This window comes from Haliaeetus leucocephalus, unplaced genomic scaffold, assembly GCF_000737465.1.
Source record: "Haliaeetus leucocephalus isolate CR32 unplaced genomic scaffold, Haliaeetus_leucocephalus-4.0 Scaffold889, whole genome shotgun sequence".
Taxonomy (NCBI): Eukaryota; Metazoa; Chordata; class Aves; order Accipitriformes; family Accipitridae; genus Haliaeetus; species Haliaeetus leucocephalus.
This window is the reverse complement of record NW_010973325.1, coordinates 4,173,561-4,201,404: the sequence shown is the minus strand read 5'-3', so window position 1 is coordinate 4,201,404 and position 27,844 is coordinate 4,173,561. Positions and strand designations below refer to the sequence as shown.

The following is a 27,844-nucleotide window of genomic DNA, read 5'->3' as shown; positions in this document are numbered from 1 at the left end:
CTGAGTGTGTTAACTACTAATCTGACTGTTAGTAAATTCTGTGTCAAGGAATTATGTGAATCAATTGCCTTCCTAGTTTAATTGCTGTCTTAAGGGATGAATTCTCACAGGTATTAGTTCAGCTGTCCTGAACTGAATCAGGGTTCTCAGAAGCATTGAAAGTAGAAGTAGAAATAATAGGAAGAAGAGCTGTAGGTTTGCACAATGTTGTATGGAGCAAAAGTTATCTGTTTTTTTCTCGAATTGTTGATTTCTGCTTTTATTTTGGTATTTAAAATCAAACTTGTTTTGAGTTAGCTTTTAACTTAAGAAAATACTCTGAATCCTAAAATAACAGCTTCTTAGCTTTCATACCTGAGCTTACCTGCTCTGTATTTTGCAAGCAAAGGTGTGAAATGCTAGGCCATGAAGGTGATGAAGGGATTGGAGCATCTGTCTTGCAAGGAGAGACTAAGAGCTGGGTTTGTTTAGTGTCGAGCAGAGAAGGCTTGACGTGGGTGGAGGATCTTATCGATGTGTATAAGTACTTGATAGCGAAGTAAAGAAGACGACGACAGAGTCTTCCCAGTGGTGTCCAATGACAGGACAAGAGGCAATGGACACAAACTGAAATGCAAAAAACTCAATTTAAACATGAGGAAAAAAAACTTTTTCCTGGTGAGGGTGGTCAGACACTGGAACAGGTTGCCCAGAGAGATTGTGAAGTCTTAATCTGTGAAGAAAGTCGGACCCTGTCTGGACAATGCCCTGAGAACCCTGCTGTAGTTGACCCTGCTTTGAGCAGGGGTGTTTGACTAGGTGATCTCCAGAGGCCCCTACTGATCTCCAGCAGTCTTTGAAACACAGGTTGCATTGCCCGATTTCTCTCTGCAGTACCTTCTTAATCTGAATAAAATATGTATAGAGAAAGCATTTTACTTTATTATCACCTGAAGATAATTGTTTATTTTAGTACCTTCCATTCTGAACGGTAGCTTCCCCTTCTAAATATTCTGTGAAAAAGCTGTGACATGATATAGCTGCTGAATTAACTTTTTCTTAATGGAGAATTGAATTAAATTGAAGGCCCATGTAAAGAACATTGTATTTCAATACTAAATTTTGAGAAATACTAGGAGTAGGCTATTATAAGTACTCATAAGTTATTTTTATTACTACTTCTGCATAATGCAATCTTATTTTCAGATTTGAGAACTCTGTCAGACATATTAATGCAACTTTGGATGTTCTTCCTGTTAAAGGACCGCAGGGTCCTCCATTATGTGTAAAAACTGATGATCTGGTTCAGAATAAATCAGATGCTCAACGGACTTGGGCTGTAAAACCTGAGTACTTGACTTTGACACCTCCTTCTATTAGTAAGTATTTTTTAAAGTTAATAAAATAACCATTCTAGTATTAAAATAACTGTACTGCATACTATGTTTGTAATTATTTTGTGTTTGTAAATGTGGCTTGGCCAATAACCTTGCTGCAGTAGCTTTGCATCTAAACAGTAAACTTGGTTTGAACACAGTTTTGGTTAAAGTGTCAGAGGTAGTGTGCTCAGTGTGTGTATACATATAATAGGCACTGCATACCTGTGAAGATTTTAAAGCATTGTGAAGGTAAAAATAGGGCAGAAAATGCTTTATCTTAATTGGTGCATATCTGAATCTTGGGCTCTTCTGTGAATTTTTGTACTTGTTAGCTTTTTATAGCTTTATCTTGTATTACAGGTGGAACAGCAGACACTGGGCATGTACAGATTGTCAACAGTTCTAATAGGATGTTGACATTTGAGCTTTCCTGGCCAGCTCACTGCCTTACTGTAACCCCCCAACATGGAGTTATTGAACCAGAGTAAGTTTCTTTTCATTTTCTTTATGTGGGGAAGTGTGGTGAGATTTTGGAGGAATTTATTTTTAGTTAGTTTAGGAATTTTAGTTTTTAGGAATTTATTGTAGTTTGTTCAGTTAGTTTAGTTTGTCAGCTAACATGCAAATCTACCTTTTGTATTTTAGGACCTTATGCTTTTATAGTTCTGTATAGAGGGAATGTTCTTCTGTCACCGAGAAAGTTATCTGGACGTCAGGAATTTTCTGTGCCTGGAAATACTATTATTGCATAATTTTCCAGGAGCTGGATGGTCAACAAAGCCTAAGTTTTAAAAATCTCCTTTCACAATAGTTTTTTGTTTAAAAATGATCTGTGTGTTTAAAAAAAAAAAAAAAGACTTCTTCCTCCCTCCCGCCCTGCCCCCAATCAACCAACCAACCCAACCCCAAAATAACAGTTCCTATAGAATGCTTCTCTTCTGAGGACTTAACTGTTTTCTTTTGCAAATGTGCTGATACTCATCAGAGCTTGATTGTGGGGTTTTTTTGTGTGTTCTGCCAGAACTGGTTTTTGCCACTCAACCTTTGCCTTAATATCTGTAGATATGAAATGAATGGCAAGCCAGTGTCAGATCACCTATGTCTTAATTAGCAGTATTTTGGAACAGTAGTCATAATATCACCGCTTGTGTGTATGAGACTTCTCACGGACATCAGCAGTGTCTTTCACAATAAAATGCTTCAAAGTTCTGACCACTTCTCACTTCTAAATTTATGGGGTTTTTAAGGTCAGTTCAGAAAGGCTTTTAAGACCCTGTTATTAAACTATTCTGATATTAAAAAAAAAAAAAGTCTCGAGTTCCACAAAAATAGGTTTCGCTTTCTGAGTTTTATTTAAGTAGTTGCTTTAACTTTGCAGATGTTTGCCCAAAGCAGATACTTCAATTTCAGTTCTGCATCACTGTGCAAGATGTGATACATTTAAACACGTAATTCCATATTCACGTAGATGTAAATTCCTGGATGTATTGTTGGGGAACTCTCATCACTAGTGAGAACAAAATAAAGAGGGTTCTCTGGAAGGGCTAGGATATCTGCCACTCCTTGCAGATTCAATCTGTGCTGAGAACAGCAGTTTCAAAACGAGATAATAATGAACAACTTTCCAGTAGCTGTGAAAGTAAGGACATCTTGAGTGTCTCATACCCTAGACTCAGGACTGTCTGTGGAATGATTTCTTAAAAAGAGGGAATTGAAGGCTACCTGAAAGCAACTTTCTTGCACTGCATAATTCTAAAATGTGTTCCCTTCACTGGAAAAGAATGAGTTGAAGCCTCACATGTTGGGTCCAGGTAAGTAGTCTGGATCAAAGAACAGAGGCCTGCAAGTAAGAAATGGACCCGTGGCAAGAGCTGACTTAAGCACAGCTTGCTGTGCTTGCCTGGTTTTCTACTTTCCATGACCATTGCCTTGCAGTGCCAAGAGCAGTCATCCTGTCAGGACAGGAGCCAGCTAGAATCTTTTATACTGTGCACTGCAATGGCTGGAGCTGACAGAATTCTTGAACTGATTTAGGCCAGGAAAGGAGAAGGGTCTGATTTCTCAGTGATGGTGAAAGAAGGTCCTAAGATCAAAGACTGACTCTGCCATGCTAGAGCAAGCAGACCACCCCCTGTTTCACCTTGACTAAACCCCTTAAGTTCCACGGAATGAGCTAAAGGCAACTTCAAACCTGCCTGAATGTGGAGTAATAAAGTCCTGCGTCCCTACTGAATTCGGTAGCATTCCAAGAGATTTTCTTTGGAGGCCAACTGAAACTAGCCTCTGGCATGTAGCTGTGCCTCAGTGTTGGGAGTATTGGTGAAGTGCTGTGAAAGGAATTGTACTTTTGGAGCAGGGACTGTTGGAATCTCCAAAGGCTGCAAGAGCCGCCTTTTGGAAAGTATTTCTTCTGTAGGCTCTGCTCCTTTCCATAGCAATGAAAGTACTGAGAGGTAGTGTCTTTAGGTTGAGTATGACTCTTCTGACTGAAAGACACGTGGTTTGTGACCCCATGCAAGTTGGATTTCCATGAGAATTTTGCAGTAAATGTCAAAGACAAGCTGGTAGGAGCAAAGACAGTGGAATGGTTTGTGATGACAGGTAGTGTTTGTACGTAGTAAATCATATTCTCACGTATGCAGCTTGTACCTGAGAGAACTGTGAGTGAAAAGATTCTGAAAACTACTGAGATTCAAAACCCCCCACAATCCTTTAGGGAAGTATCAGTATCCTGATGTAATATTTTAAGGCTGTTAACATCTGTTCATTGAAGTTTGTAGAGATGGTCATATTGTGACAATGATTATGGAACTGACTTTCCTATAGGGACTGATCTTGCTCCTACACTAAACTTTTCAAATGTGAAGTGCTGTGCTAATGACATTTTAAGCTAATTCTTCAGGTGTAGCTTGAGTGCTGCTAACATACAATCAATGACCTTTACTTCAGCGATTTTATACTTGTTTTTTAAATAATTCATTGCTTAATTTCTACCCTTTTTTATTTAAATGTCTCTAGTATAGAATATGGAACAATGTAAATCAGAATTTATGTTCTCACTGGTCAAATTACTGTGTGTTGCCATAACTGCTTCAAGTGAATTTAGACTCTTTAGTGTCCCCTACTCTAAATAACTATAGCAGGCATTGATTACATTGAAGGGCTTTTCTTTTTTCTAAGATCAGTTCTGCATGGGAAGGAGGAAAGCAAGCTGCTTCTCTAAAACTAGTATTAGTTTAAAAGATTCTTGAAGTGCAATTTGTGCAGTATACTTTGAATAGTACAATTCCATTGTTGACTAGTATTGAAGCTTGTTTTTCTGAAACATGTAGTTATATGTCTGCTTTACATGGCCTGACTGGTTGTCTATGTTAACAGTAGATAAGACTTACTCTTTCCCTATGACCCCTTATACAACCATCAACGACAAGTTTATAAAGTGTGTTAATGTTAAGTTTCTGACTACTAAAGCTTGAAAATATATTGGATATCTGAATACCTTAAATTTAAATCTAGATCACCTTCACTGACTTGCTATCTTAAAAGTGCATCCTTTTTTGATGGGGGCTAGTGTTGTAGATACTCATTCTAATATGAGGATCATGCTAATATTTTTTTTCTTTTATTAGGAGCAGTACACTAATTCTGGTGAGTCCTAATCCATCACTTGCCACAAAACCTTCATTAATTCCTTGGAGTGGCCTAATCTATATCCATTGTGATAATGGACAAAAGGTACGTGGTTTACTTGAGATGGCAACTGTTTATTTTACTTAGCTGGATAAGGTGTAGTAACATTGCTAAAAGCTTTTAGGTATGAGACAGCAGTTCTTTCAACTTTTCATTATTCTCTCTAATTTGTAAATTTCTCTTGTAGGGGGAGGGGGGAAAGAAGAGAATAAATGTTGTTAAGATGCTGTTTTGCAAACTGAGATTCTTAGTTTATTCATCTCTAAGTGTTCATATCATAGTATTTCTTTAAACTGAATTGCCAACAAAATTGCATCTGTATACCCACCACTGCCTTATGCATAATTTTCTAGAAGAGCTAAATGCATGTATGTACACATGTGTATATAAAAGTAGTCTATAGAATATTTAAAAATAAAAGAAGTTAAAGGAGGTTACTGGACAAGTCACCATAGCTCCTTTTGAGCTCCCTTAAGATAAACTTAACCTTCTGGCCAACAAGTCTGTGATAAAGAATGTCTAGAACAGGTTCTTGTTCTTTATGCATTTTAATCCAAGACTTTTCCCTGATTAAATTGTGGCATACGAATGTAAAAGCAGAAAGACCCTTGGTAATCTCCCCCAAAGAAATAGACACCTGTTTTGGGTTTTTCTTTTAATTATTACAGCCAGTATGTATTTTGGGTTAATTGTAACAATGCATGGAGAGAGAAATAAAAGACACTGAAAGGATAAAATGGCACATCTACTTTCCTCCTTGATGGAGGAAGGTGAGGTATTATACAGAATTGGAAACTGCCTTAAAACCCAAACAAGCAGGGAAGTTGTTGAAAAGAGTGAGTTGAGAAGGAGGTGGAGACTGTGCACATATTTAACTATGTTATGTTCTACAATACGAGAAAAGGATTTAAGAGAAGAAACCCACTAGGACAAAACTAGAGAATGTAGCAAAAACAATCAAACTGTAGGAGATCTGGTAGTTGATAATGCTTTTGCCATTTCTTTGCTACCTATCCAGTTAAGCAAAAAGTATGCTAAGATCTTACTAGCATTAACTGAAGCTTTTAGGAGTGCTAATTATGTAGCGCAAATGAACACAAAGGTCGTTCTGTGTGACGCAGCCCTCTTCTCGTTCTCTGCAAGCAGAGAATATTGTAGTTGTTGTCAGTTAAATTTAACTAGTTTAAATTATTATGTGTATTGAATTAAAACATCTAGATAGCAAATTTTCAGTAGATTTTCCTGTTCTAGATTAAACTTGTCCTAAAATCTTTAAAATTTGTTAACTGAAATTAGAGAAGACCTGGTGACTTAAGGTACGACACTCTTTCTCTGAGGGAATGTAAAGCAGAACAACGTGAGCTCTTACAACTCAAGGAAATAGAGCTAAATAGTTTGACTTGTTGATATATCAGTGTTCACTATGTAAATTTTTTTTTTCCCCTCAAAATTGTGCAAAAGTTTATTAAAGTGAAAATTCAAGGGGCAGTCGCACAGAGTGTATCTGGAGCAGACTTTCCATCTAGAAGACGTGATATATTTAGTCCACAGTCTGAAAGTCCTACTGTTCATGTGGCAAAGCCTCTCCCAGTGCTCCCGCTAACAAAAATGGAAATAAAGAACAGAACCATTGTTTTTCCTAAAACAAGACCTGGCCAAAGCTCAGGTAATATTGCTTGCTTAGTAAACGCAACATCTGTAGTATCTCATGTTCAGTGGTTTTGTTTACTGTATTGCATGATTGGGAACTTAAATGCCTTGACTTTGTTTTTGTTCTTTTAGTCTGATAAGTGTGATTGACCAGCTCCTGTCCTCTGACTTTAGTTTGAAATGTTACTCATTGTCATGGAACTCTTTTCAGAAGTTCCTTTTTTTTTTTGTCCTTTTTTGGTCCTTTTTCCTGTCTTTTTTTCTTCTCCTTATGCAGTACAGTCACACTTTTCCCCACAGATAGAATTGCATACAGACAGGTACATTGCCAATTTTTTTAAGCAACTACGATGAATGCAACCATGCTGTGCTTGGGCAAAGAGGGCACTATGAGGTTACTGCTTTTTGTTGAAGCTGTTTTGGGTCAATGGCCTTTTGCAGTAGACCCGTTCTCCTCCTCTGTCTGTGTGTCCCTAAGATGTGAGATAAATCTGCCTGCATGTAGCAGAGAAATAAATGTTCTTCCTTAAGACGATAGGAATGTCAGCTATAAGTCTGGCTATCCTTGTCTTGTATTTAATGATCGCGGAGGATACTGTTGATAATGGAGTCTCAAATCCTCAGTCTGTATTTGTAGTTCCAGAAATGCTTAAAATTCTCCAAATTACTGTGTGAAACTGTCATTCTGTTTATCTAGATACCAGATTTTTTTGGTAGTGCTTAGTTTTCTAGGTAAAGAGGATTTTTTTTTTTAAATGGTTCACTGACACTACATTTTTATTTAACAGACTTTAGAACTTTCAAGGCTTAATTTATCAATTATATCTGGGGTTTTTTTGCTACACTTATGAAAGAGGAGTATAATATGATACTCCTTTCCTATCTTTATAAATGTCCCATGTAATACATATGCAGCTAAACTTCCTGAAGTGCTACTCTAGACTGAGATGAACTTAATGTCCTGTTGATTCTTGGCAAGAGGCACATTTCAAGGCGTGAAATACGCTTACTGATACTGTCAAAGTTGGAATTTTCTGATAATGTCAGTGAGTTATTCTTTCTGCAAGTCAAGCATAACCTTTTTATTGAGTTTTTGTATATATACGCTTTATATATATATATGTGTATGCTGAGTAACAAATCCATACTAGGATGAGAACAGATTTTATTTGATGCAGCTTTATTTGATTGGTCCCAAACTAGAATGTTGTTAGTGTTTTTTTCCTGAACAGGCAAATAATACCCAACTCCCTCCCAGGATATCTTGTGGGGTTTTTGTATTTTTTTTGTACATTGGTATGTGAAGGTATCTGCCAAAAATGTGAATGCAATAAACTGAGACTGTTGGAGGTGACTTAGATCTCTCTGCTATTTGTCATGTTCTGCATTTATAAGAAGCTGACTTCCTACTACCAGCAAAACATTCAAGTAATAGCCCATGATATGCTTCACGTTCTTTTAGAGGATTATCTATTATTGCTTTAGGGTTATTGAGGGTGAGATTTAGGTCTCACTTTGTTTCTTGTAAGCATCTTCAATATGATTCTTCACTAGAAGACTTGACTTCCAAATTTCTTTTGTGTAAGCTTTGAAGAATTTTATGACAGTGTGCTTTGAGTCTGCTCTTGGAGTTGGCGTGGTGAGAACTGTTTCCATTAAACTTCTGTGTGTCTTGAAACACAGTTTCTGTTTAAACTCTTTCTGCTAAAGAGACTTGAACACTCAAACAAAGACTTTTAATATACTAGTCTGAAACTTCTCTTCTAGAGAATTACCTGGAAATGGAGAATAAAGGGGATGAAAACGTGAAGTGGCATTTGTCATCTTTTGCACCACCCTATGTTAAAGTGAGTGAATGCTTGCATTGGTAGTTTTGTGCAAATCTATGTGGTTTTTTTCTTTCTCTCTTCTTGCTGCTCTTTCTCCCTCCAGCCTCTCAAGAAAGAATATATATTTGAGCATGGACTCAGTTACAAAGTTTCTTTTTGCCTCTGTCCATGTCAGGGAAATGTTTTACTCCTTTTTTTCATCTCTAATGTGCTCCCTGACTGTGAATCAGTCAGCGCTCTGTGGGACAATTTCTGGCTTATAGAGTTTGCTTGTGCTCATCCAGTGTCATCATCCAGATTGCATTAAGTAGTCAAGCATACATGAAAGATGTGTGTCCCTTTTGTCTCCAGAATGCTAGACTTGCCTTATTTCGAGACTTGTGCTGCTGGAATTATGCTGTACATGGTACCCCTGTAGGTAATGTAAGTTAGGTCAAGGATACTTGAATTACCCTGCTGTCGCCTGTGCAATTACTGTAGCTGTACCATTGATATTAGTGAATGCTTCCCTATTTTTTGATAGTCTGTAATGCTGTGATGATCACTTTGATTTTATGCTAGAATTATTGTGGTCTGTTGTTGCGAAATGATGAAAAATGGTTATGTAGTACTCTTAGCTGTAGCCGAGAAGAGTGAATATGCTGTGTTCCAGCCAGTGCACCCACCTCTAAACTGGAAGCCAGTAGTCATGGTGACTGCATAAATGTTGTAGTAGTTGTAGTTATTCATTTGCTTTTAGGGAGTCAATATTATTTCTTCACTTGAAAGCAGCTTGATGGGGTGTATTTTCTTCAGTCCTTTGCAAGGGTGGTGTGTGTGGGGATATATTGTGTGGGTTGTTTTGTTTTTTTGGGGTTTTTTTTGTTTGTTTTTTTCCCCACCTTCTGAATCTGACTCATAACTTTATTTGCAGGATGTAGATGGAACTGGTTGTGTTTATAGGGTTACTTACTCCGCTTTCAGATGTTCCCGTGTTTCTGGTACTCTTGAAGCTTATGGAGAAGAGAAGGTAAACTGACATTTATAAATATTTCAACCATATTAGTGTATGTCAGTTGTAAAATAGGATCTTACATGAGAAATTCTCTGAAATAACAGTTGAATTTTTGAAGCTGGTGGTACTTTATCTGATAATGATAAAATGTTGACCTTTCAAAAATTGGGTTCTGTGGTGTATCAGGTAGTCAGTATGTACTTAGCACAGCTGTTACATCAGCTGAGTTGATTCTAAGAATTTATGCAATATGTGTATAGTTTGACTTTGATGTGGTGGTGTTTTTGTGTGGGTTTTTTTTTTTCCAAGAAATTATTCTAGAACAGAAAACTGTTTTTAAATGTTTTATAAAAATCCACAAGAAAATCACAAGTAATACTGGCTTCTTATGAAACTGGTGTGAGAACCGGTTTCCCTTTGTTAGAAGCAGTCTTGTCATACTTGTTCAAGAACAGTTGTCTGTTCCTAAAGTTAATTTCCTTTGACTTACAGTTTTATCTCCTGGCCAGTAGAGGGTTTCATAACCACAATTATAAAGCACATCTAAGGACATACTGAATGGGTTTCTGTGGGGCTTTTGTCCCTCACCTTGTCCCTCAATGCTACTTCAATTCTATCTGTTCATCTTCATGGATTATTATGACATTCCTTAATGACACTATGATGATGCAGTTTGTAATCTATTTACAGGACATAAAAAACCCCTTTCTCCTGTCCAGTTTCATAGTTATTTCATAATAGTGAAAACCATTATTTGAATTTAAACAATTGTCTTTGCCTTAGCCATACTAGTTCAGGCCTATTTGAATAACATTTACGTTATTGGCGTGTCAGGCTGTTGGCTGGAGCTGATAAGGTACAGTGCTATCATGATTTGCTGGTTTTTGCAGTGGATATGATAATATTCAGCTAATTAGATACAGTTGTAGTGATCTATTCTAATCTGCTGCTCCCTTTCTCTTTCTTCCCCCAACCTCAACTCTTAAAACAATGCAAGTTTACTCTTGAATTAACCTGGTACAGCACTATGTGGAGACAAGCCTTTGTTACACAGGTGGCCTTTAAGGATGATCAAATGCATAGCCTGCAAGTCGTTTTAAATTTCAGGCTGCCTCGTAATTGTAGCACAGTGTGCTTACAGACTTGGAGCTGAAGGAGTACAGTTGTTCACAGCTTAGCTGACAGATGAAGGAAGGTAGTGCTGTCTTTCAGCTGCATGTATTTCCCCTCCTGGTCCCCTTCTCCCCCATTTTACTAATAGAAATAATTGTGCAAGCACTTGCTGACTTTGCTTAAAGTAGATGAGCCGAACTGAAATTTTGTTCGAGATTGCTTGCACAACCTATTTCATCAGAACTTTTTCTCTTGTGGGCAAAGGACAAGCTGTATTGTTTTCTGCAAGATCACCTATGTGTGGAATGTATGTTTGTAGTGTGTAAAGTTTGTGCTGGCTTAACTGTAACTTTTTGTAGGTAAAACTGTGAAGATGTATAGATTATTCTAATAAGCTTCTGCAAAATTTTTCTCTTGTTTTTGTAGGTTGCTGTAATCTTTTTGCCTAGAGATAAAGGGGATTACTCCCAGTTCTGGGACCTTGAGTGTCACCCAGTTGAAAAACCTAGTTGGAAACACAAATTAAGATTTCAGCTTTCTGGAGCAGTGAGTATATAAATGCTATAAACACTGTCCTGAGCACAAAGTTTTGATAACAGCTTAATTTTACTATACAGTACTCTCTCATATGCACTGGCATATGCTGGGAAAAAAAAAACCCCTGCTGATACTTTTGCTGGTTTTCTTATGTTACAAAAGTACCTTTTTCATCTTGTTTATGTGATAATATGTTATTTTTTGCCATTTAAGATGTAAAATTTTATTTTGCTCAGAGAAAGAGACAAACTTGCCTTCTGTGGGAATTGTTTCTGTAGACACAAGATTTGTTTGTATCAGACACTAAGTGGATTGGTTTTGGTTTTGTAAATAGATGGCAAAGCAACTGACTTTTGCTATAATAGGTAACTTAATGCAACATTGGAATTTTAAAATATTCATATTGGAGGTATGGGTGTGTTTCTGGTAGAATCTGTTTGAGTATTTTATCAGAGTAATAGTGTAGGTGGGCGTGATTTTGAGATTTGTACACGGGAGCAATTGGATTTGAGTGCTCCTTCTGCTCCCCTGTTGTTCCTCAGCTCTAACTTTATGGTGAGGCTTGGAAGGAGGGATTTGGGAATTAGAACTGGTTTTCTGTGTTCTCCCTCCTTGCCTTGCTTTTAATTCCTAACTCACCATCCATACAAGAGGAGTCTACATAAGACAGAGAATCTATTACTATTAGGAAGAATTAATTCTAATGATTACTTAAATGAGCTGAATGTGAAGAGCTTTGTACGTTCAGTATTGCGTGATTGCTATATAAGCTTTGCTGTTCTCTCCAGAGAGTTTGACTTAATTTTTCTCAGAAGCCCAAATAAAGATTTGGGAACTTTCTTTAGAGTACCGAGCCTGTTTCAGTAGTAGGAACCTTACTTATCCTTCTTGCTGGCGTAGCTTACCTTTTATCTTATAGGGTCTTTGTTTTTCCCAGTTGTTAACTGTGTTGAAAGGGGGACTTATTAAAAACAAAAAGTTAAATAACTTCTAATTTTGGCATGAAGAATTGTACCTGTATAATGTTTCATTTGGGAGGGTTTTTTATTCAGCTTTCATCTAATTCTTGAACACAATTTTCCTTAAAATGAGGAGAACATCTTTTGTCATTTGTCTGTTTAAAGCTAGCTGAAATTGAGAGAAGATGCATTCTTTATCAGAAATCTAGAGTTTTGAAGAATTCTTTTCTTAAAAAGTGACTAGTTGTCAGAGTTGTGTAAATCTTTGAGCAGCACAAGTTGATATTAATGTTTTTGAACTACCGTGTCAGATTTGTTCTTGATTTTTTTCAAAGCTGTTAACGATTAGATCTTTTCAACATCTCTTTGTGCATATGGGAAAAATTTTGTAGAAAATACTTGAAATGTGTCATGATCATTTTGAAAAAGAGTTGGAAGTGAAATAGTTTATCAGCTAGGTAAGGAACTATACATCTGTTTGGAAGAGGGATCAACAGAGAACCCTTACTTAGATTGTTGCAGCTTTTTAATCAGATCCACTTTTAGTCAAGAAAAGTCAATTATCATCTGTTATGTCCTAGTGATCAAGACTTTAGACTGTGTTACTGCAACATTGAAAAGGACTCAGATCCTGCTGGGTTTGCTGAGGCAGAGGGCTACAGCTCTGTTTAATGTGACTTTTGATAGAATGAAGTGGGAAGACTGACTGTCATTCATAGTGACTGAGTGGTATTTATTTATAGCACCACTTCAAAAGAAATGAAAAATTTGGAAGAGCTCAGGAAAGAACTGAAAGAACAAGGTGAAGTTAGGAAAATCAGTGGTACTTACCACTTCCATTTTTTTTTCCTGAAAAACTAATTAACTGTGACTTTGATTATGCTCTGCACGTGTTTGCAGTCCCTACCACTGGAAACCATAGTCAGGAGCTCAGAAAATCATGTCTCCAAAACTGATCCTAGAGGCAAAGGTAGGGGGATTCTACATCTGCTTTGCAACCCCAGCTTCTCGATACTGGCCAAACTCACTTTTTTTTCTTTTCCTAAGAAACATTTGTTAGGCTGCTATCAGGTATTGCTCTAAGATCCTTGAGCTAAGAATGGGTATCACCATTGTGCACAGAAGTCTTGGATGGGTATTTTGGTCTAATTGTTGGTCCCTTCTGGGTGAAACGGGGAACTAGCAAGAACTTGCCGGAAGGCTGAGGCAGTACCTGTGTTCTGATTGTTCCTTTAGCACATAGAAAGTTGAGGTCTTCATAAAGAACCTCTGGTGTTGTTTGAAGATACTACAAATGTTAAGTGTTGTACCATTCTTTAGTTCACATGGTTTATGTACTTCAGCTGTGTTAACTATGTAACTTTTTAATGTATCATTTTGCAGCAAATTGAGCTGAATTTACTTAACACAAAACATACTGCTAACTAAGAGTCCTGGTTTGATTATTATTATCAGCATTACAAAGCTTCATCTTCTTTGGGTGTCCCAGAAGTGAGAGGAAGAAAAATCTTTTTAAACTCTGTGAGCAAAATAATTTTAAAGCTAAACAAATTTCTGTGCTCCTGAGGTGGCTTTGGAACAACAGCACTCAGTTGTAACCATTGGACTGTGTTAACATACTGCTTTCATTTGAAACAGGAAAAGGCAGTATGGGCTATAATAAAGCATGCAGTACTTCAAGATGCCCTTATAAAGACTGGGGGAACTTCTGATTGTTTTCCATAATGTGCCTTATTCTCATGCAGTAAACTTGCTTTATTGATAAATTAGAATTTGAATGATAACACTGAAGCATGACACCCATCATTTTTCACTACATGGAAAATTAAAAGCTCTTGAAACAAGACACCTATACAAATCCTTTCTTTTCTTTATGTATTGGGTTCTACTGTGGTTCATGGGTTATTTGAAACTGAAAAATATTCTTTAAAATTAAGGTTATATTTTTTTTGGCTGCTGCTCTTTCTGACAGACTGATTAGCAGCTCTTTCAGTAGAAGAAATGAATGTCTGAAAGACATGTTTGTCATAGCAGCTCTGCTGAAGATGAATCTATTTTTTTAATCTTTTCTGCGTAAGGGAATCAACTGCTTGTCTAAAACATCAGCACTGTTTCAAAAATTGAGATAATGTTGTACGACCATAAGAGTAGGAGGTTCTTTTGGTTCTTTAACTTTGTTCAAGATGTTGTGACCCAAGGGACTCCAAACAGTATCTAGCTAGGTGTGTTAAACAATGCAGAATTTGAACTTGGCTATTTGACAAAGTATTCCCTTAGGGTGATCTGGTCTCCTTGTGTTAGAATACACTGAATAGGGGTCCTGATGATGGTAAATATTTTGGCCTAATTTCTGAATGTAACAATTACCATGTAATGCATTATCAGATTCTCTCTCTCTCTGGAGAGACCTTTCTTTGAGAAGGATGTGTTGTTCATAATACAAAATTACTACAAAGTTTTTTTTCTGTTCTGAGAATTCAAACTACAATGATGACTTACACCTTCCTTCTTTCTGAGCAGCTGTTTAGCCAACTTTGCTGTTCTTGAAGCATATGGGCAGAATATCTGCAGAGGAATTTTTTTTGTTTTGGCTTTTAGTAAAATCTTCATTGCTAGCAGCCTTCTCGAGATTCCACCTGCAGTGCTAGTTTGTTGTGAACTGGCTTGTAACAAATTAAGTATTCATAAGACACAGAAGCCTGTTAAAGTATTCGTCCTAAATCATTGCTTCTGTCTCAATGATCCAGACTCTACTGTTCCTGAAAGATTATACTTTTTATTTAAAGTCTTGGATTGGGTAAGGGAAATTACTTACATGTTTGAATACTTAAATACTTTTGAATGCAAAGTTTAAGGGCTTCTCTATTTTTGCCAATAGGGTAGTAAAACAGAAAACGAAACTTCCATTGTGAAAGGTTCTGCAAGTGCCCTCACAAAAACTGAGCTTCCAGTCATACCAGAAATGAAGGTTTACTCTGAAGCACGTACAAGTAAAGCAGGGTATGTATGGACAAAACTTGAAAGGAGAGAGTCTGCAACTGGGTAAAAGGCGGGGGGAAAAACCCAAACCAACCCGACAACCAAAACCTTTTTTACCATTAGGACAGCTGTGTGGTAGAACAGGCTGTGCAGAGAGGCTGTGCAGTCTCTGTCCTTCAAGGTTTTCGGGATCTGATGGGACAAAGCCCTGAGCAGGCTGGTCTGACCTCACAGCTGACCCTGACTGGAGCAAGGGTTTGAATTAGAGACTTCCTGAGTCTCTTCTGACCTGAGTTATCCTATGATTCTACGTTAAAGAGTAAACAGCAGCAAAAAACCAGACTTGCCAAACCTCTTAATGGCTTTGTATTGCTTAATCTCCCATGCTTTTTCTTTTCGGTTGAGTTTCTAAGTTGCCTAACCGTGATTTGCTGTTGTAAATGGACTGGTATCAGCAGTAGAATCTTGTGTATGCTTTTTGTGTACTCCCCTTTTGGGCACTCCATAGAACTGTAAAGTCACTTCTGAGAAGACCACTGTACTGCATGTCTTAACCTTGCTGTTCTTCAGTCTTAAGTTAATTGCCAGTTCTTCTCCTATGGCATGATGTGAATATGGCAGGGGAGTAAAATGTTTTGTTTTGTTTAAACATGGCATCTCTGAGAAGAGTCTGGTTCTTTAGTAAAGCATATGGGGGAAAAATTCAGACTGTGAAAGTGCATGTAAGTAAATGTACATATATTTATGCCATGGTGATGCTTTCATTATTCTTTCTGGCTAACGTGTAATGCCTGTAAGACTTACGGTGAGAGAGTTGATACTTTCAGGATCTTCCCATTTTTCCTGATTTAGTCTCAGAAAATACACCTGTTATCTTGAAGTATGCAATCAATATATCTAGACCATATAAGTAGGAAGTCTTAATATCTTAAATCCCTTTTTCAAATCAGGCAAAATGAGATAATTCGAGGGGTATATGCCCCAGAAGACCTGTACACTTTTCCTCCAACTAGAGTTGGGGAATCATGCACATTAAAGGTCAACTTGCGGAATAATTCCTTTACAACACACTTGGTAAGTTTGACAGACTTTATTTTAAATAGATTTTCCTAAGTCCTTCCAACAGTTCAACTGCACTGTTTTTTTTACTCTTGACAGAAGATTGCAATAGTACAAGTCTTAGTTTGTTAGTTTCAAAAGTCAGTATTATATCTGAAGAGTTTTGCTCTCCTGTAATTTTTCTTTCTTTAGTCTGAATCACTGACTGTATTTGTAATATATTTGCAACTGAAAAAATAATAATTATAGTTTGCATAGATTTTTTTATTATCCTGATTAACTTATTTTATTTTTAAACTTCATTAAAACATTGAGATGTGAATTTTTCTTACTATGCACAAATGTGAACATGCTTTATTTTTAAACCCTGGGTCTGTGTAAAGCTGTATTTGTAAGTGATCTGATTTATCTTAAGTGTGTCATAAATTGGATATGATAGGCTTAGATATAGTGCGCTTTTAAGCATTTTGTTTTAAATTGCAGCTGAAATTTGTAAGTCCCGGAGAGCCTTTCTACATCAAGCACTCAAAATACTCTCTAAGGTGGGTAATGCATATGCTAACATTCTCTCCCAACAAAAAAATTAAACAACTGATTCAGTAAGATAAATATCTTCTCAATATCTACAGTGCTAAAATGTAGATATAAATATTGAACATTCTGGCTGTCTAGTTAAAGGGGTTTGGTTGGGGGGGGGGGCGGTTTTGTGTTTTGGGGGTTTTTTTTGCTAAGCTGTACTGTGTAATCTTGGTTAGAAGCAGAATGAGCCCACACAGTTATTTCTGCATCTGCCAATTTCTTCCCTGCAAATTGTTTCTAACAGTGCTGTTGCTTTTAATACTAAGCCTAATGCTTCATTTTGGCATGCTGTGCACAATCAAGTCATTCCTTCCATTTATACTTTCTGCACAACAGATGAAGCAAATTGCTTTCATCATGCTTCTAATTTGACAAACCTGCAGAGCTGCATCAAAGATTCTCTGCAAATACAAGATTTGAGCATCCAGTGGAATTGCCTGGTCATACCAAGTATTTCAGCATATTACCTGCATAAAAGGAATTTTCAAGTTGGTGGTAACAGTCCCTCAAAATAAACCCAGTCATCTTTGGAGTTCATTGCAACAAGTGTTTGACAGTCCTATTAGTCATCTCTTCAAGAAGTATAGCATCTCATGCGCTCATCTGTAACAGTGGGATTGTCAGGAAGACAGAAATGAAACCATTTCATTAAAAGTCATACAGCATGTGTTCTCAGTGTTCAAACAGGTCCCGGTTTTAAAGACGGGGAAGCTAAGGGTGTACAGAACAGAAATTGTGAGCAAAATCGTAAATGGGACTATATACTCTGGCTCCAAATCTAGTTTGGGGTCTGCCAATGGTACTTGGTATTTATTATAAAGACAGGGCTGTGGTGGTGTTAGCCGCAGGTATTCAAAGTATTCTTAAGGCCACTTTTCAGTGCAAAGTGTTATAACTCCACTTAGGTAAGTGTTCCAGTGTTTCTATTTAACTGGCATCTTTTTATTAAATATGTCACATCAGATGGCACAAAAGGTTTGGGTTTTTTTTTAATGGAGGGGGTAACCAAGGTAAAATCTATCCAAATAAAGACCACTAGCTAGGTCTGTTTGAGGCTGTATAGCTACAGACAAAGGACAGGATGACTTGATTGTCCCCAGAAAAAAAAAAAAGATGAGTAACTTCACTGGAAGACACTTGGATATTTCAAAAATATTCTTGAGGAATGCTGTAAAAGCTATTTGGTATATTTTCTGTGAGAGATGATAAACTCCTGTTGCTTTCAGCCAAAGTAGACTTAAGTTTAAAATTCAGTCTACCATTTCTAAAGGTTATCAACTAAATATACTGCACTTTCCAATAATGTTCCACAGTGTTTTTTTCTAGTAAGTTTGGCTGTGATTTTTCCAGTTGTAAATATTGGCCTTTCCTAGCTTTTTTAAAATTCATTTGTCTGAAGTCAACATAGCTCTCTGAAGAAGTTCTCCCATTTAAGAGCATAAAGCACAGAAGAATTACTTGACTTGGATAGATGCATTTAAAGAAGTGTTAAAAGAACTTCTTTAAATGGCTTTTATTTGAGAACAGCATCAAGGAGGATTTCAAGAAAGCCAATGTTAACTATTTCCATCTGAACTAGGTTAACCGGACATCTTACAAAGTAGTGTTCAAAAGTAATTGGATAAGAAAAATGTTTGCAGGATCTTGTATCTTGGAATATTAGTCTGTAAATAAGAGTGTAAAAATAGAAAGTACCACCTACCTGTATTTTTGAATCAGAAAAGTGTCATGTAATAAACATGGTCTGTTGCATGCTCTTCATTTTGAGGGCCAAATTTGAAAGCAATCCTGTGTAATCAAGCTTTAAATCTGGATAGTGGAATTGCAAGTTTGTATTTGTATTTAATATCAAGAGTCTGACCTTCGGAAGTTGGTATAGTGGCTTGCCAGTTCTTGTTCAAATGGTTACGTCAGCACAAGTACCAATATGTAGCACTGTTGGTTCCTTCACCACAGTTTGCTCAGTTGAAAATAGTAATGGGCTTTACCCAAATACAGTATCTTGCAACCAAAACTGTAGCCAAAAAGAAAAAAGAACTTTAATAATCTTCAAGTATCTTAAAGTGCATATTATGTTTTTTTATCCACAGAGATGTCATTTAGCTAATATTACAAGTCCTGCAAAGAATGGGTGGGAAGGAATTCTGTCTGGAATTCACATTCAAAAAAGGAGTTCCATTTGTTGACAGAGTAGAATTTTTTTTTTTTTTTTTTTACTGCAAAGAGACTACCTTTAACAAGATGACTCTTAAGTGATGTAAACATGTGGATGAAATATTAAACATGTGACTTTTTAAAAATGTTTGGCTAAGTTCTGTTTCTGGAAGGACTACCAGGTTATGCCTTTGAAAACTAAGGCGTTTCTATTGTATTGCCTTCAGAAAACATCTGAAATAAGTTGATTACAGGGTAATATGTATTTCAGATATTACTGAAAGGTAAAACTGTTTTTTGCTTGACTAATTATTTTTGTTTCCAGTAGCCACCATTTTGGGTGTCGGGAAATCACTATTCATTGACAATAGATCTGGTTACTATGGCTTAGATGCAGCTGACCCATACTGTTCCTTTTAAACTTACCTATTGCTGCTGTGGTGTTTAGAGGACTACTGTATTAGTTTGTCTGTGAAGTATGCTTCAGACATACCTTACTTCTCAGAAATACCACTTGAAACTGATGCAACAATCTGTAAAGGCCATATAGTATTCATAGACTAGTTTTGTTGCCGGAATAGTGAAAAGTTTGAAGTAAAACTCTTTGTTAAGAGAAAAACAGTTAATTGCAGGGGAATTCTGGTTGTCCTGACACTATTCTTCTTAACTAGTTTTTGGCTACTGTACTTGAGAAAAATCCTCCAGGTTGCTTCATTTCTAAGAACATTTGTGCTATGTAGTAGCCCAAAGAGCTGTTGTAGCTGGAGTCTGAACTTTCCCAAGAAAATGAAAATCGCACCTTTCCCTTTAGATTAGGAAGCACGAGAATTCAACTGTGTTGAGCCTTATCCCAATTGTGAGAAATCAACTGACTGCTACAAAACAACCTCTAAGTAATGTCATAGAATCATAGAACAGTTTGGGTTGGAAGGGACCTGAAAGATCATCTAGTTCCACCCCCCCTGCCATGGGCAGAGACACCTTCTACTAGACCAGGTTGCTCCAAGCCCCATCCAACCTGGCCTTGAACACTTCCAGGGATGGGGCATCCACAGCCTCTCTGGGCAACCTGTTCCAGTGCCTCACCACCCTTACAGTGAAGAACTTCTTCCTTACATCTAATCTAAATCTACTTTCTTTCAGGTTAAAGCCATTACCTGTCATCCTATCACTACATGCCCTTGTAAAAAGTCCCTCCCCATCTTTCCTGTAGGCCCCCTTTAGGTACTGGAAGGCTGCTATCAGGTCTCCCCAGAGCCTTTTCTTCTCCAGACTGAACATCCCCAACTCTCTCAGCCTGTCTTCGTAGGGGAGGTGCTGACTAATTCTGCTTTTAGAGAAGAACGATAATGTGTATAGCACCAACCAAATGGACACCTGAATTTAGGGGTCAAATGGAATTGAATATAGGTGTCATATGCTAAGAAACTGTGCTCTGCCTTAGTATCACTGAGGTCATATAGTACCTATTCTGGAAATTAATATTTGACAGCCAGATGTGGCCATCTCTTTAAAAGAGCGATACATAACTTACTGATAAGTTTTTGATAGTATAAGTTTGAGTTTGGTTATATTGTTCTTTTTGAGTAAGTGTTAGGATATGTAAGGAAGCATAAATATATTATTTTGGAGATGATACAGACTTCTGCATCCCTCCTGACTTTCTACTGAATTTACTTTTATTTTTGTAAATTCTCAGGCAGCCTGGTTGTATGCAGCTTCAGACTTTATTCTTACTAAAACTTGTGTTTTCTAATATAATGCATCTGTTACAGATTAGTCGTACTGATGTTCTTAATTTATAAAATGGATAAAAAAATGGATCTTTTAAAAAATAAAGCTGAGTAAATATCTTTATACCATATATTATAGGTGGATAAAGAGACAGAGCATGCCAGGTTTATTATACAACACTTGGCAATCAAGTATGAGACGTGAAACCCTGTTCTGGCTGTACTTGTTTTCTGTATCGTTGATTGTAGTTCAGTACAACATAATTAGTGCTTTGTTTTTGTATTAACCCAATTAAAAAAATACAGTAGCATACCAGTCTTTATTCTGAAAGTCTGTACTCCTAAGTTACTTGATTGACCAGGATCTGTTTAAAAAAAAAAAAAGAGAGAAAAAAAATCAAAATACATTTGTTGGTGTGACTGTTTTAGCACTAAGGATGATACTAAACAAATGAGGCTGGAGTCAGTCTTATATGCAAGACCAATATTATGATTTCCAGTTGTAGGAGAAGGGTAAGAGCACAGACTGATCATGCTAGGTTGGATTAGTGTAGGGGAAAGGAATATGAAGAGGTAGGAAGAAAATAAGAAAAAGTAGGGAAAATAAGCACATTCCAGAGGATGTTGGATAATGCTAAATACTGTGAAGGGGAGGAAACAGAAGTTACAATAAAAGAAAATAAACCTGTCTTTTCTTTCTTTGTCTTACTAAGTGAGGCTGTTCATTTTTGCTTATTCCAATATATGCCTGTTACTGTTACCTGTCTGTTAGAGCTGGGTATTTCCATTGGATGCCATGGAATCCAATAGGCTGCCACTCAGCATTTCCAGCTTGTTGCTCATGTAGCTTATATTTTTTAAATATTCACTCTAGGCTTTTGACAATTAAGACAGCCACACGTTACATCTGGTATGTTTTTATGCAATCTGAATAGAAGAGGAATTATATAACCTAAAAAGGTGTAATGTAAAATCATTAAAACACTGCTTGAGGATGGGCATATCGACTTGCAATGATTCAGCAAAATATTTTGTAATGTGGAGGCAATTAGAAGTAATTGAAATTATTTTACTAGCTTCAAACTGGTGGAATTTCAAAAATTATTGGAAATTTTAGTGTACTTGTCACATGACTTCTGAAGGGAAGAAATGTAGTAACTTTGGTCTAAATATAGTTTATGCACTATCAATATTATTGCAAAGAGGCAGGCCAAACTTATCTAGGTAAACTAGCAGCAATAAAGTATTGTAGCACTTTGTATGATCAGTAGGAAAGAATGACCTTTACAATCCAAGTCCCTCAGAAGAATAGTAGATAATCAAATCTATAAAAATAAACTTGATCATCCAGTGTATGTCCAATACACTATTGTGGTGAAAATCAAAACTAGACAAGAATGTCTCTATCTGATAGGATTTACTTGTTTATTAACAATGAGTCTGCACATAATTGCCTTTTTACAGATCCCATCATTACATCAATGTGCCAGTCCAGTTCAAGCCAAAGGCAGAAGGAAAATTTGAAGGTCTCTTCGTTGTGCTGACAACCAAATATGGCTCAGTTAATATTCGGCTATGTGGTAAAGCTATCGCAGAAAACTAGTCAGAACAGTTTTATAACTGTTTATGATAATTTATAACAGTTTATGCCATTTAAAATATTCAAAGATTTGCTACTACTTTTCCATACTAACATCCTACTTGTTTTGCCCTGTGATGCTGCTTTGATGGAAGGTCTTGTGTAAGATGAATTGTGGTGCTTGTTTTACAAATCTGTTTTCATAGTAAAAACACTGAGAAATAACATTGTATGTTTTAAAGTTATCATGTTCTAATTTATGTTTCTGCACTTTTGTTGAAAAGGGAAGTTTTCTATTTTTGCATTTATTAGGCATAGCTAGATACTGATATATTTTAAGCATTGTAAATACAGAAATAAAATCTACGTGTTAACAGTTGATTCTACCTGATTTCTGTCTTTGGTTAGAGGATTCCTTGCTGTAGGTAAGAGGTCAAGCTGCCTACTCTTGGGCAATGCGAATTTGGGGGGTGGGATTTGGGGAGCAGGGGGAGGGATTGCAGTACAGAAGCTGACCTGTTAATATAATGTCTCCGTCTGCTAAAGCTGGGACCAGATCCATGATTTGACAATCAGCCCCTAACTTTTTACACAGTTCAGTGGCAGGTATAAGCATTGTTTTTTAACTCTAAGAATGTCAAACAGTGTAAATTAAACACGAGCAACACTACCTTCAGCCCTCCAGAATGATTCATCTAACCCATTATTCTGTCTTGAGCAGTGGTGAAAAGATGTTGCTTTGAGAGGTGACATAAGCCTGGCTGCTGCCTTTGGTTCACTTTGCTTGCATTTCCTCAGTATCTGCAGTCATTGGATTAGGGATGGGAGGTAGATTCCCACCTATCCTCCTTTTTTTCCATTCATGGACCTGTTTGTGAATTTCTGTTCACCCTTTTGACACCTTGTTTCCACAATTTCATGTGCCAGCAAGCCCTAAAAGTTCACTGTGTGCTCTTTTAGCACACAAAACTTTAGTGCAACTGGCTTCTTTCCAATTTTGTTGAGTACTTTCCAGTTCTTATTGTAGGATTCAGTGAACAACAGTTCCACAATCAGCTTACCCATTGTTACTGTGTCTTTGTACCCTTTGGTTCTGTCTGCTATTTTATTTCTGTAGCAGGGAGCTGTATGTCTGATGTTGCCTTAAGCTAGAAATGTAGCTTTTTGACAGCGTAGTTCTGTCATAGCATATGTACATTATTCCTTTCTTCAGATTGGTAGAAGTGTGAGTGAAATTCCTTTCAATATGAGATTGATTGTTTAACTGCATTTTCAAAAAACTGGGAGGAAAAACCTCAAGTACAAAGTGCGTTGCCTTTGATATATGCTGCCAGTATTATACTGAAGTATACTAAAGCTGCTGTTTCTTCATAAAACCTCGTTTCTCAGCAGTCTGAAAACCAGGAAAGGAAGATTTACTAAAAGAAATTAAACTTGACATCAGAAGACTTGCCACCTCCTTATTCTCCCATCAACACATAAGCTCCTGTCTGCTAGATACTGTAACTGTGTTCCTCTTGCCCTCTCTCTGCCAGATGTTGCTTGAACGTTTCCCTGGTTGATGTGATGCCTGTGTATTTCTCCTGAATACAGAATTGGAATGGAGGGAATCTTCTGCCTCCTGCCTTACCTCAACAGGCTTGGATGCTTCATTTGAGAAAGACATTAAGTGTCCAAAAGCCTATGTTGGTTCAGTTTTAGAAGCACAATCAGAAGTCTCTTCCAGAGCTGGAAAAAAGACCAAGCTCAATGTTACTGTCTTCAAAGCCTTTGCATTTCCTAGTTGAGTATCTTCCAGCTGCTCTCTGTTCTAAAGTTGTCCTTGCCCCTTGCTAGTATAGAATAAACCTTGTGAGATGCAGGTAGTATGGTCTTCAGGTCATTAGCTCGAACTGTTCTATGGATTCTCTTCTGTTGTTTCATGTTATGTGTTAATGTAGCTAAATCCTTACTTATTGAAGAGAAGGCTTGTGGTTTGTTGTTCATGGAAGTCATGTTCACTGTACATTTACTACTCTAGCAGCTGTTCTTGACCATGCACTTAAACCTGACGTTTTAATAAGCTCTGCAGTTTAGTCTTACATGCTCAACTTGATGGTAGTTGTTTCTGAACGAGTTTCTGGAGGGATTGATTAACCATTATCTCTTTCTCAAGGACCTTGGTTTCTCAGTAGAAATTGTCTTTAGATGGCTCTCTGTTAATAACGAACAGGATCACTGAGGAGGAAGTATCCCTATCTGTTAATAAGAGCTATGTGATTTTGTACCTTTCACTATCCATTGGGCCATTTTTAGTAGTTGTTTCCACAAGGTTAGATGACAGTCCCTTCTGTGGTAGGAGTCTTTGTAATGCTGGTTTCCATAAGCATAAACTAACTCTTTGAACACATCCAAAATTTTTGTCAAAGATTGATTGTGATTTTCAATTTATTCCAGATTATTTTACCTCTAAATTTCAATCTTGTAGAATTAAACCTTCATTACTTCGATGCTGGACCAGCCTCCGTTTCTTCTTTATTAATAAGACAAGCCTCTTTAAAAAGATGCCTTGTTTCTCTCTATGCCTAAAGAGTTAAAACGGCTGTCAGTATTGTCACAGAGAATTTCCCCGAAAGTAGTGGTCTTTGTAAAAGAGTGCCATTGAATTGCAATAAGAAACCCCAATTTTGGATAATTGTTTATTTGGTCTAAATTCAAAATTGTTGTTGCATGCTGTCTGGGACTCTGCTCACAGTGGGAGGAATGTGGGAGGCATTCTTTCCTACGTTGCCACCTGGATTGGACATAAGGGAGGAAAAGGATGCAGAATGTGCTGCTGTGGTTACTCTGCTGAACTGTGCTTGCAGGTGTGTGTGTATAAGTGTGCAAATATATATAAGGGAGAAACACATTTTGAAGAACGAGCATGCGCAAGTGACCTGCCCTCATCATCCAAGGGACTCCTGGTTTGCAGGTGATGCTAAATATTTTGGCATCTATTTGCACCCATTTTGATTGATTGTCTTCTAATAACACTGACTTTCTTTGCCGTGTGAAGAGGAAGTTACAGGCTGGTAACTCCATGACCAGACTCTGTGCTGGAGAACATCCCTAGAGCACTTGTCCCAGCAGTTGTTTGGGTGTGTGAATTATATTGCTATACTTGCATTCATAAGATAAGTCAAAGTGATTCCAGGTGACGTAAGAAGGATAGGTAATCTTCTAATATTTTAGTTGTTCTACTCCCTTAGGTTCTTGTTTTGTAAATGCTTAGCAGAAGTTTCTATTAGTACTACATGACATGTAATTAACCTACTTGCTGAAGAATAAATTGTGCATGACTTTTTTCTTTTTTCTGTTTTTTTTATTCCCCCCCCTGCAATTTAAGTGCTCCCATACTACTTTGGTATGGTTACAACAGTCATTGGTTGTATAGGCAATAATTATCATCTCTAGACATGGACCTTGTCATATATGGGTAAAGCAAATTATCTCCAGGAAAAGATATGCTCTAGTGTGTGCAATAGAAACTTGAAGATGGATTTTTTTTTTTTTTTTTTTTGGTGAGGCATTGAAGGCGGGGAAGAGGAAAGGAGTACTTCAATGGAAGGAGTACTTCAGTGGAAGCCCAAGTCTGATAGCTGATTCGTCAGTTCTGGGTGAAGTTTTTTTCCTCAGTAATGAAGGTGTAAGAGCTGGAGCATAGCCAATGTATTTTTACTTGCAAAGTGAGAACATCAGTCAGACTTCAAAAGTCTCGAGGAAGTCACTTTAAACTGCTTCCATTCCTAGTCCATAAAAGGGGACTGCTTCCTTTCCCCATGGTTGCTTCATCTATGAAGTAAACTTTTGTAGTCACGATGATCTTGCTTTGAGTTGTCCAGTGCTTACTATGAAGGAGCCCTGAGCTCTGCCTCTACATCTTTTAGGGATACAGAAAAATAGAACAACTTTGACCAATTCTCAAAGACTGCAGATTTGACTAAGAGTTTAAACCGTGATGCTTTTGATAAAAGAATCAGAATTAGTTTTGGGTATAATTCTTCTCTCATTTTGGTCATTGTCAATTTTGAAACTTTTTTCAATTTTTTCCTGTTGTTGGATGCAATCCTTTGTCTTAGACTGGGAAGATTGGCTCAAACATCCCAAGCAGGCAAACTTAAAACCAAAACAAACCCCCAACGATATCTCTTTAATTAATCCTACTTGTTGGTTTTAAGACCCGTCAGAGAAAAAATTCAGAAAGAAATTCTTTAAAAAAATTCATTCAGTGTCTAACACTGAGGATGTCTTTGTACCTGCTCGACCTAATTGGGATATTAGTAATCATAATTATTCAACAGCTTTGTAAAAGTTTTCACATCATTGACTACAAATGGAGTTATAATACATTCTGTACACGTGCTTCAGTGTGTTTTGGAGATTGTTGCCCTGGCATCTGAAACTAATTAGTGTTCAGAAAACCTAGTAAAGGTGCATATCAAGGCCTGGTTGTCTAGAAATTATTTTGAACATATAAAAGGTTAAAATGGTAAAGAGAATTTTGTGAGGGTTTTTTGGTGTATAAAGTAAGTTACTGAGGGCAGTGGTGGCTTTTCGAAGTAGAGTATTGAAGACTCTTGGGCATTTCTCTGGTAGGAATGCCTGTTAGGTGAAATGCTGCTATATTCTTGCTCCTGTGATTTGTGGAGGAGTTGGGGGGCTACAGGGCTATCACAGTTGACTATGAGGTTAGTAGGTAATGTATCTTACATACATGAAGTATGTTAGCTTTCTATATTGTAGCATCTTTGGGAATGAGAAAAGCCATTGTGGGAACAAAGGTCCTTGGAAGCTAATGAAAGAGTGGGCATTTTATGGAAGACCAGTTGTCCCTGGGACTGTAATTGAATATTCTGACTTTTATTCATAGCTGTCTTGTTCTAACTTTTTTCCCCAAAAAACTAGATAATAGAAGTTCATGCTTTACTGCTTTCATTGTATGGCTTAGATGAAGAGTATGCATGTCTTATAATCAGTAAGACAGACATGAAGTATTTGTGTGAAGAATCCACCTGTCTGCAGTGATGCCTCATATTGAGTAAGAAAAATGACTGTTAATAATTTAAGTGGCAATGTTTGCATCATACCAATTTTCTCACCAAATTTACCAGTTAAGTAGAATATTGATTCTAGCTTCCATTTGAAAATTTGAGTTGGCATTAACAGTAGAATAGATTTTTGTTATTAACTTAATTATTTTTTTTTCTTTACAACCCTGCATTAGTTCACTGATACATGCTGTAACGTGGAATCTGTGTTACAGGTTCCTAGGTAGTGGTAACTTAAAGTAAAGAATAAACAAGTATTGCAAGCTGGAACGTGATGGATTAAAAAGAAAGTTTTCTTTAAACATTTTATTCATTTACTTAAACTGGTTCTTAAACCATTTCAAAATTAATGTAAAGTTGTGCTGAATCTATAGTAACAGCATGAACACCTTACTTGCAGCATAAGAAAGTTAAGATAGAAAATGAACAGTTCAGCTTTCAATAACATACTGTTTGATCACAAAGCTTTCCTGAGCATATCCTTCAAGCTCGTGTGTTTTATTTTTGTTGTATGATTGTCTGAGGAAACTCTTAAATGAGCAGGTTTTAGATGTAAAATCAG

The 27,844-nt window shown here is 37.0% G+C and overlaps 1 protein-coding gene across 1 annotated transcript in view; it reads left to right on the top strand.

The window, feature by feature from the left end:
* LOC104841575 (centrosomal protein of 192 kDa-like) overlaps positions 1 to 22,237 on the top strand; it is an 89,386-nt gene extending 67,149 nt beyond the window's left edge. The window contains exons 43-53 of the mRNA XM_010583343.1: positions 1,186 to 1,358; positions 1,719 to 1,842; positions 4,988 to 5,093; positions 6,510 to 6,714; positions 8,466 to 8,545; positions 9,441 to 9,536; positions 11,061 to 11,180; positions 15,009 to 15,130; positions 16,060 to 16,183; positions 16,652 to 16,710; positions 22,099 to 22,237. Of these exons, the coding sequence (XP_010581645.1) occupies positions 1,186 to 1,358; positions 1,719 to 1,842; positions 4,988 to 5,093; positions 6,510 to 6,714; positions 8,466 to 8,545; positions 9,441 to 9,536; positions 11,061 to 11,180; positions 15,009 to 15,130; positions 16,060 to 16,183; positions 16,652 to 16,710; positions 22,099 to 22,237 (1,348 nt within the window). The remainder of the gene's footprint in view (positions 1 to 1,185; positions 1,359 to 1,718; positions 1,843 to 4,987; positions 5,094 to 6,509; positions 6,715 to 8,465; positions 8,546 to 9,440; positions 9,537 to 11,060; positions 11,181 to 15,008; positions 15,131 to 16,059; positions 16,184 to 16,651; positions 16,711 to 22,098) is intronic.
* Positions 22,238 to 27,844: the final 5,607 nt, after the last annotated feature.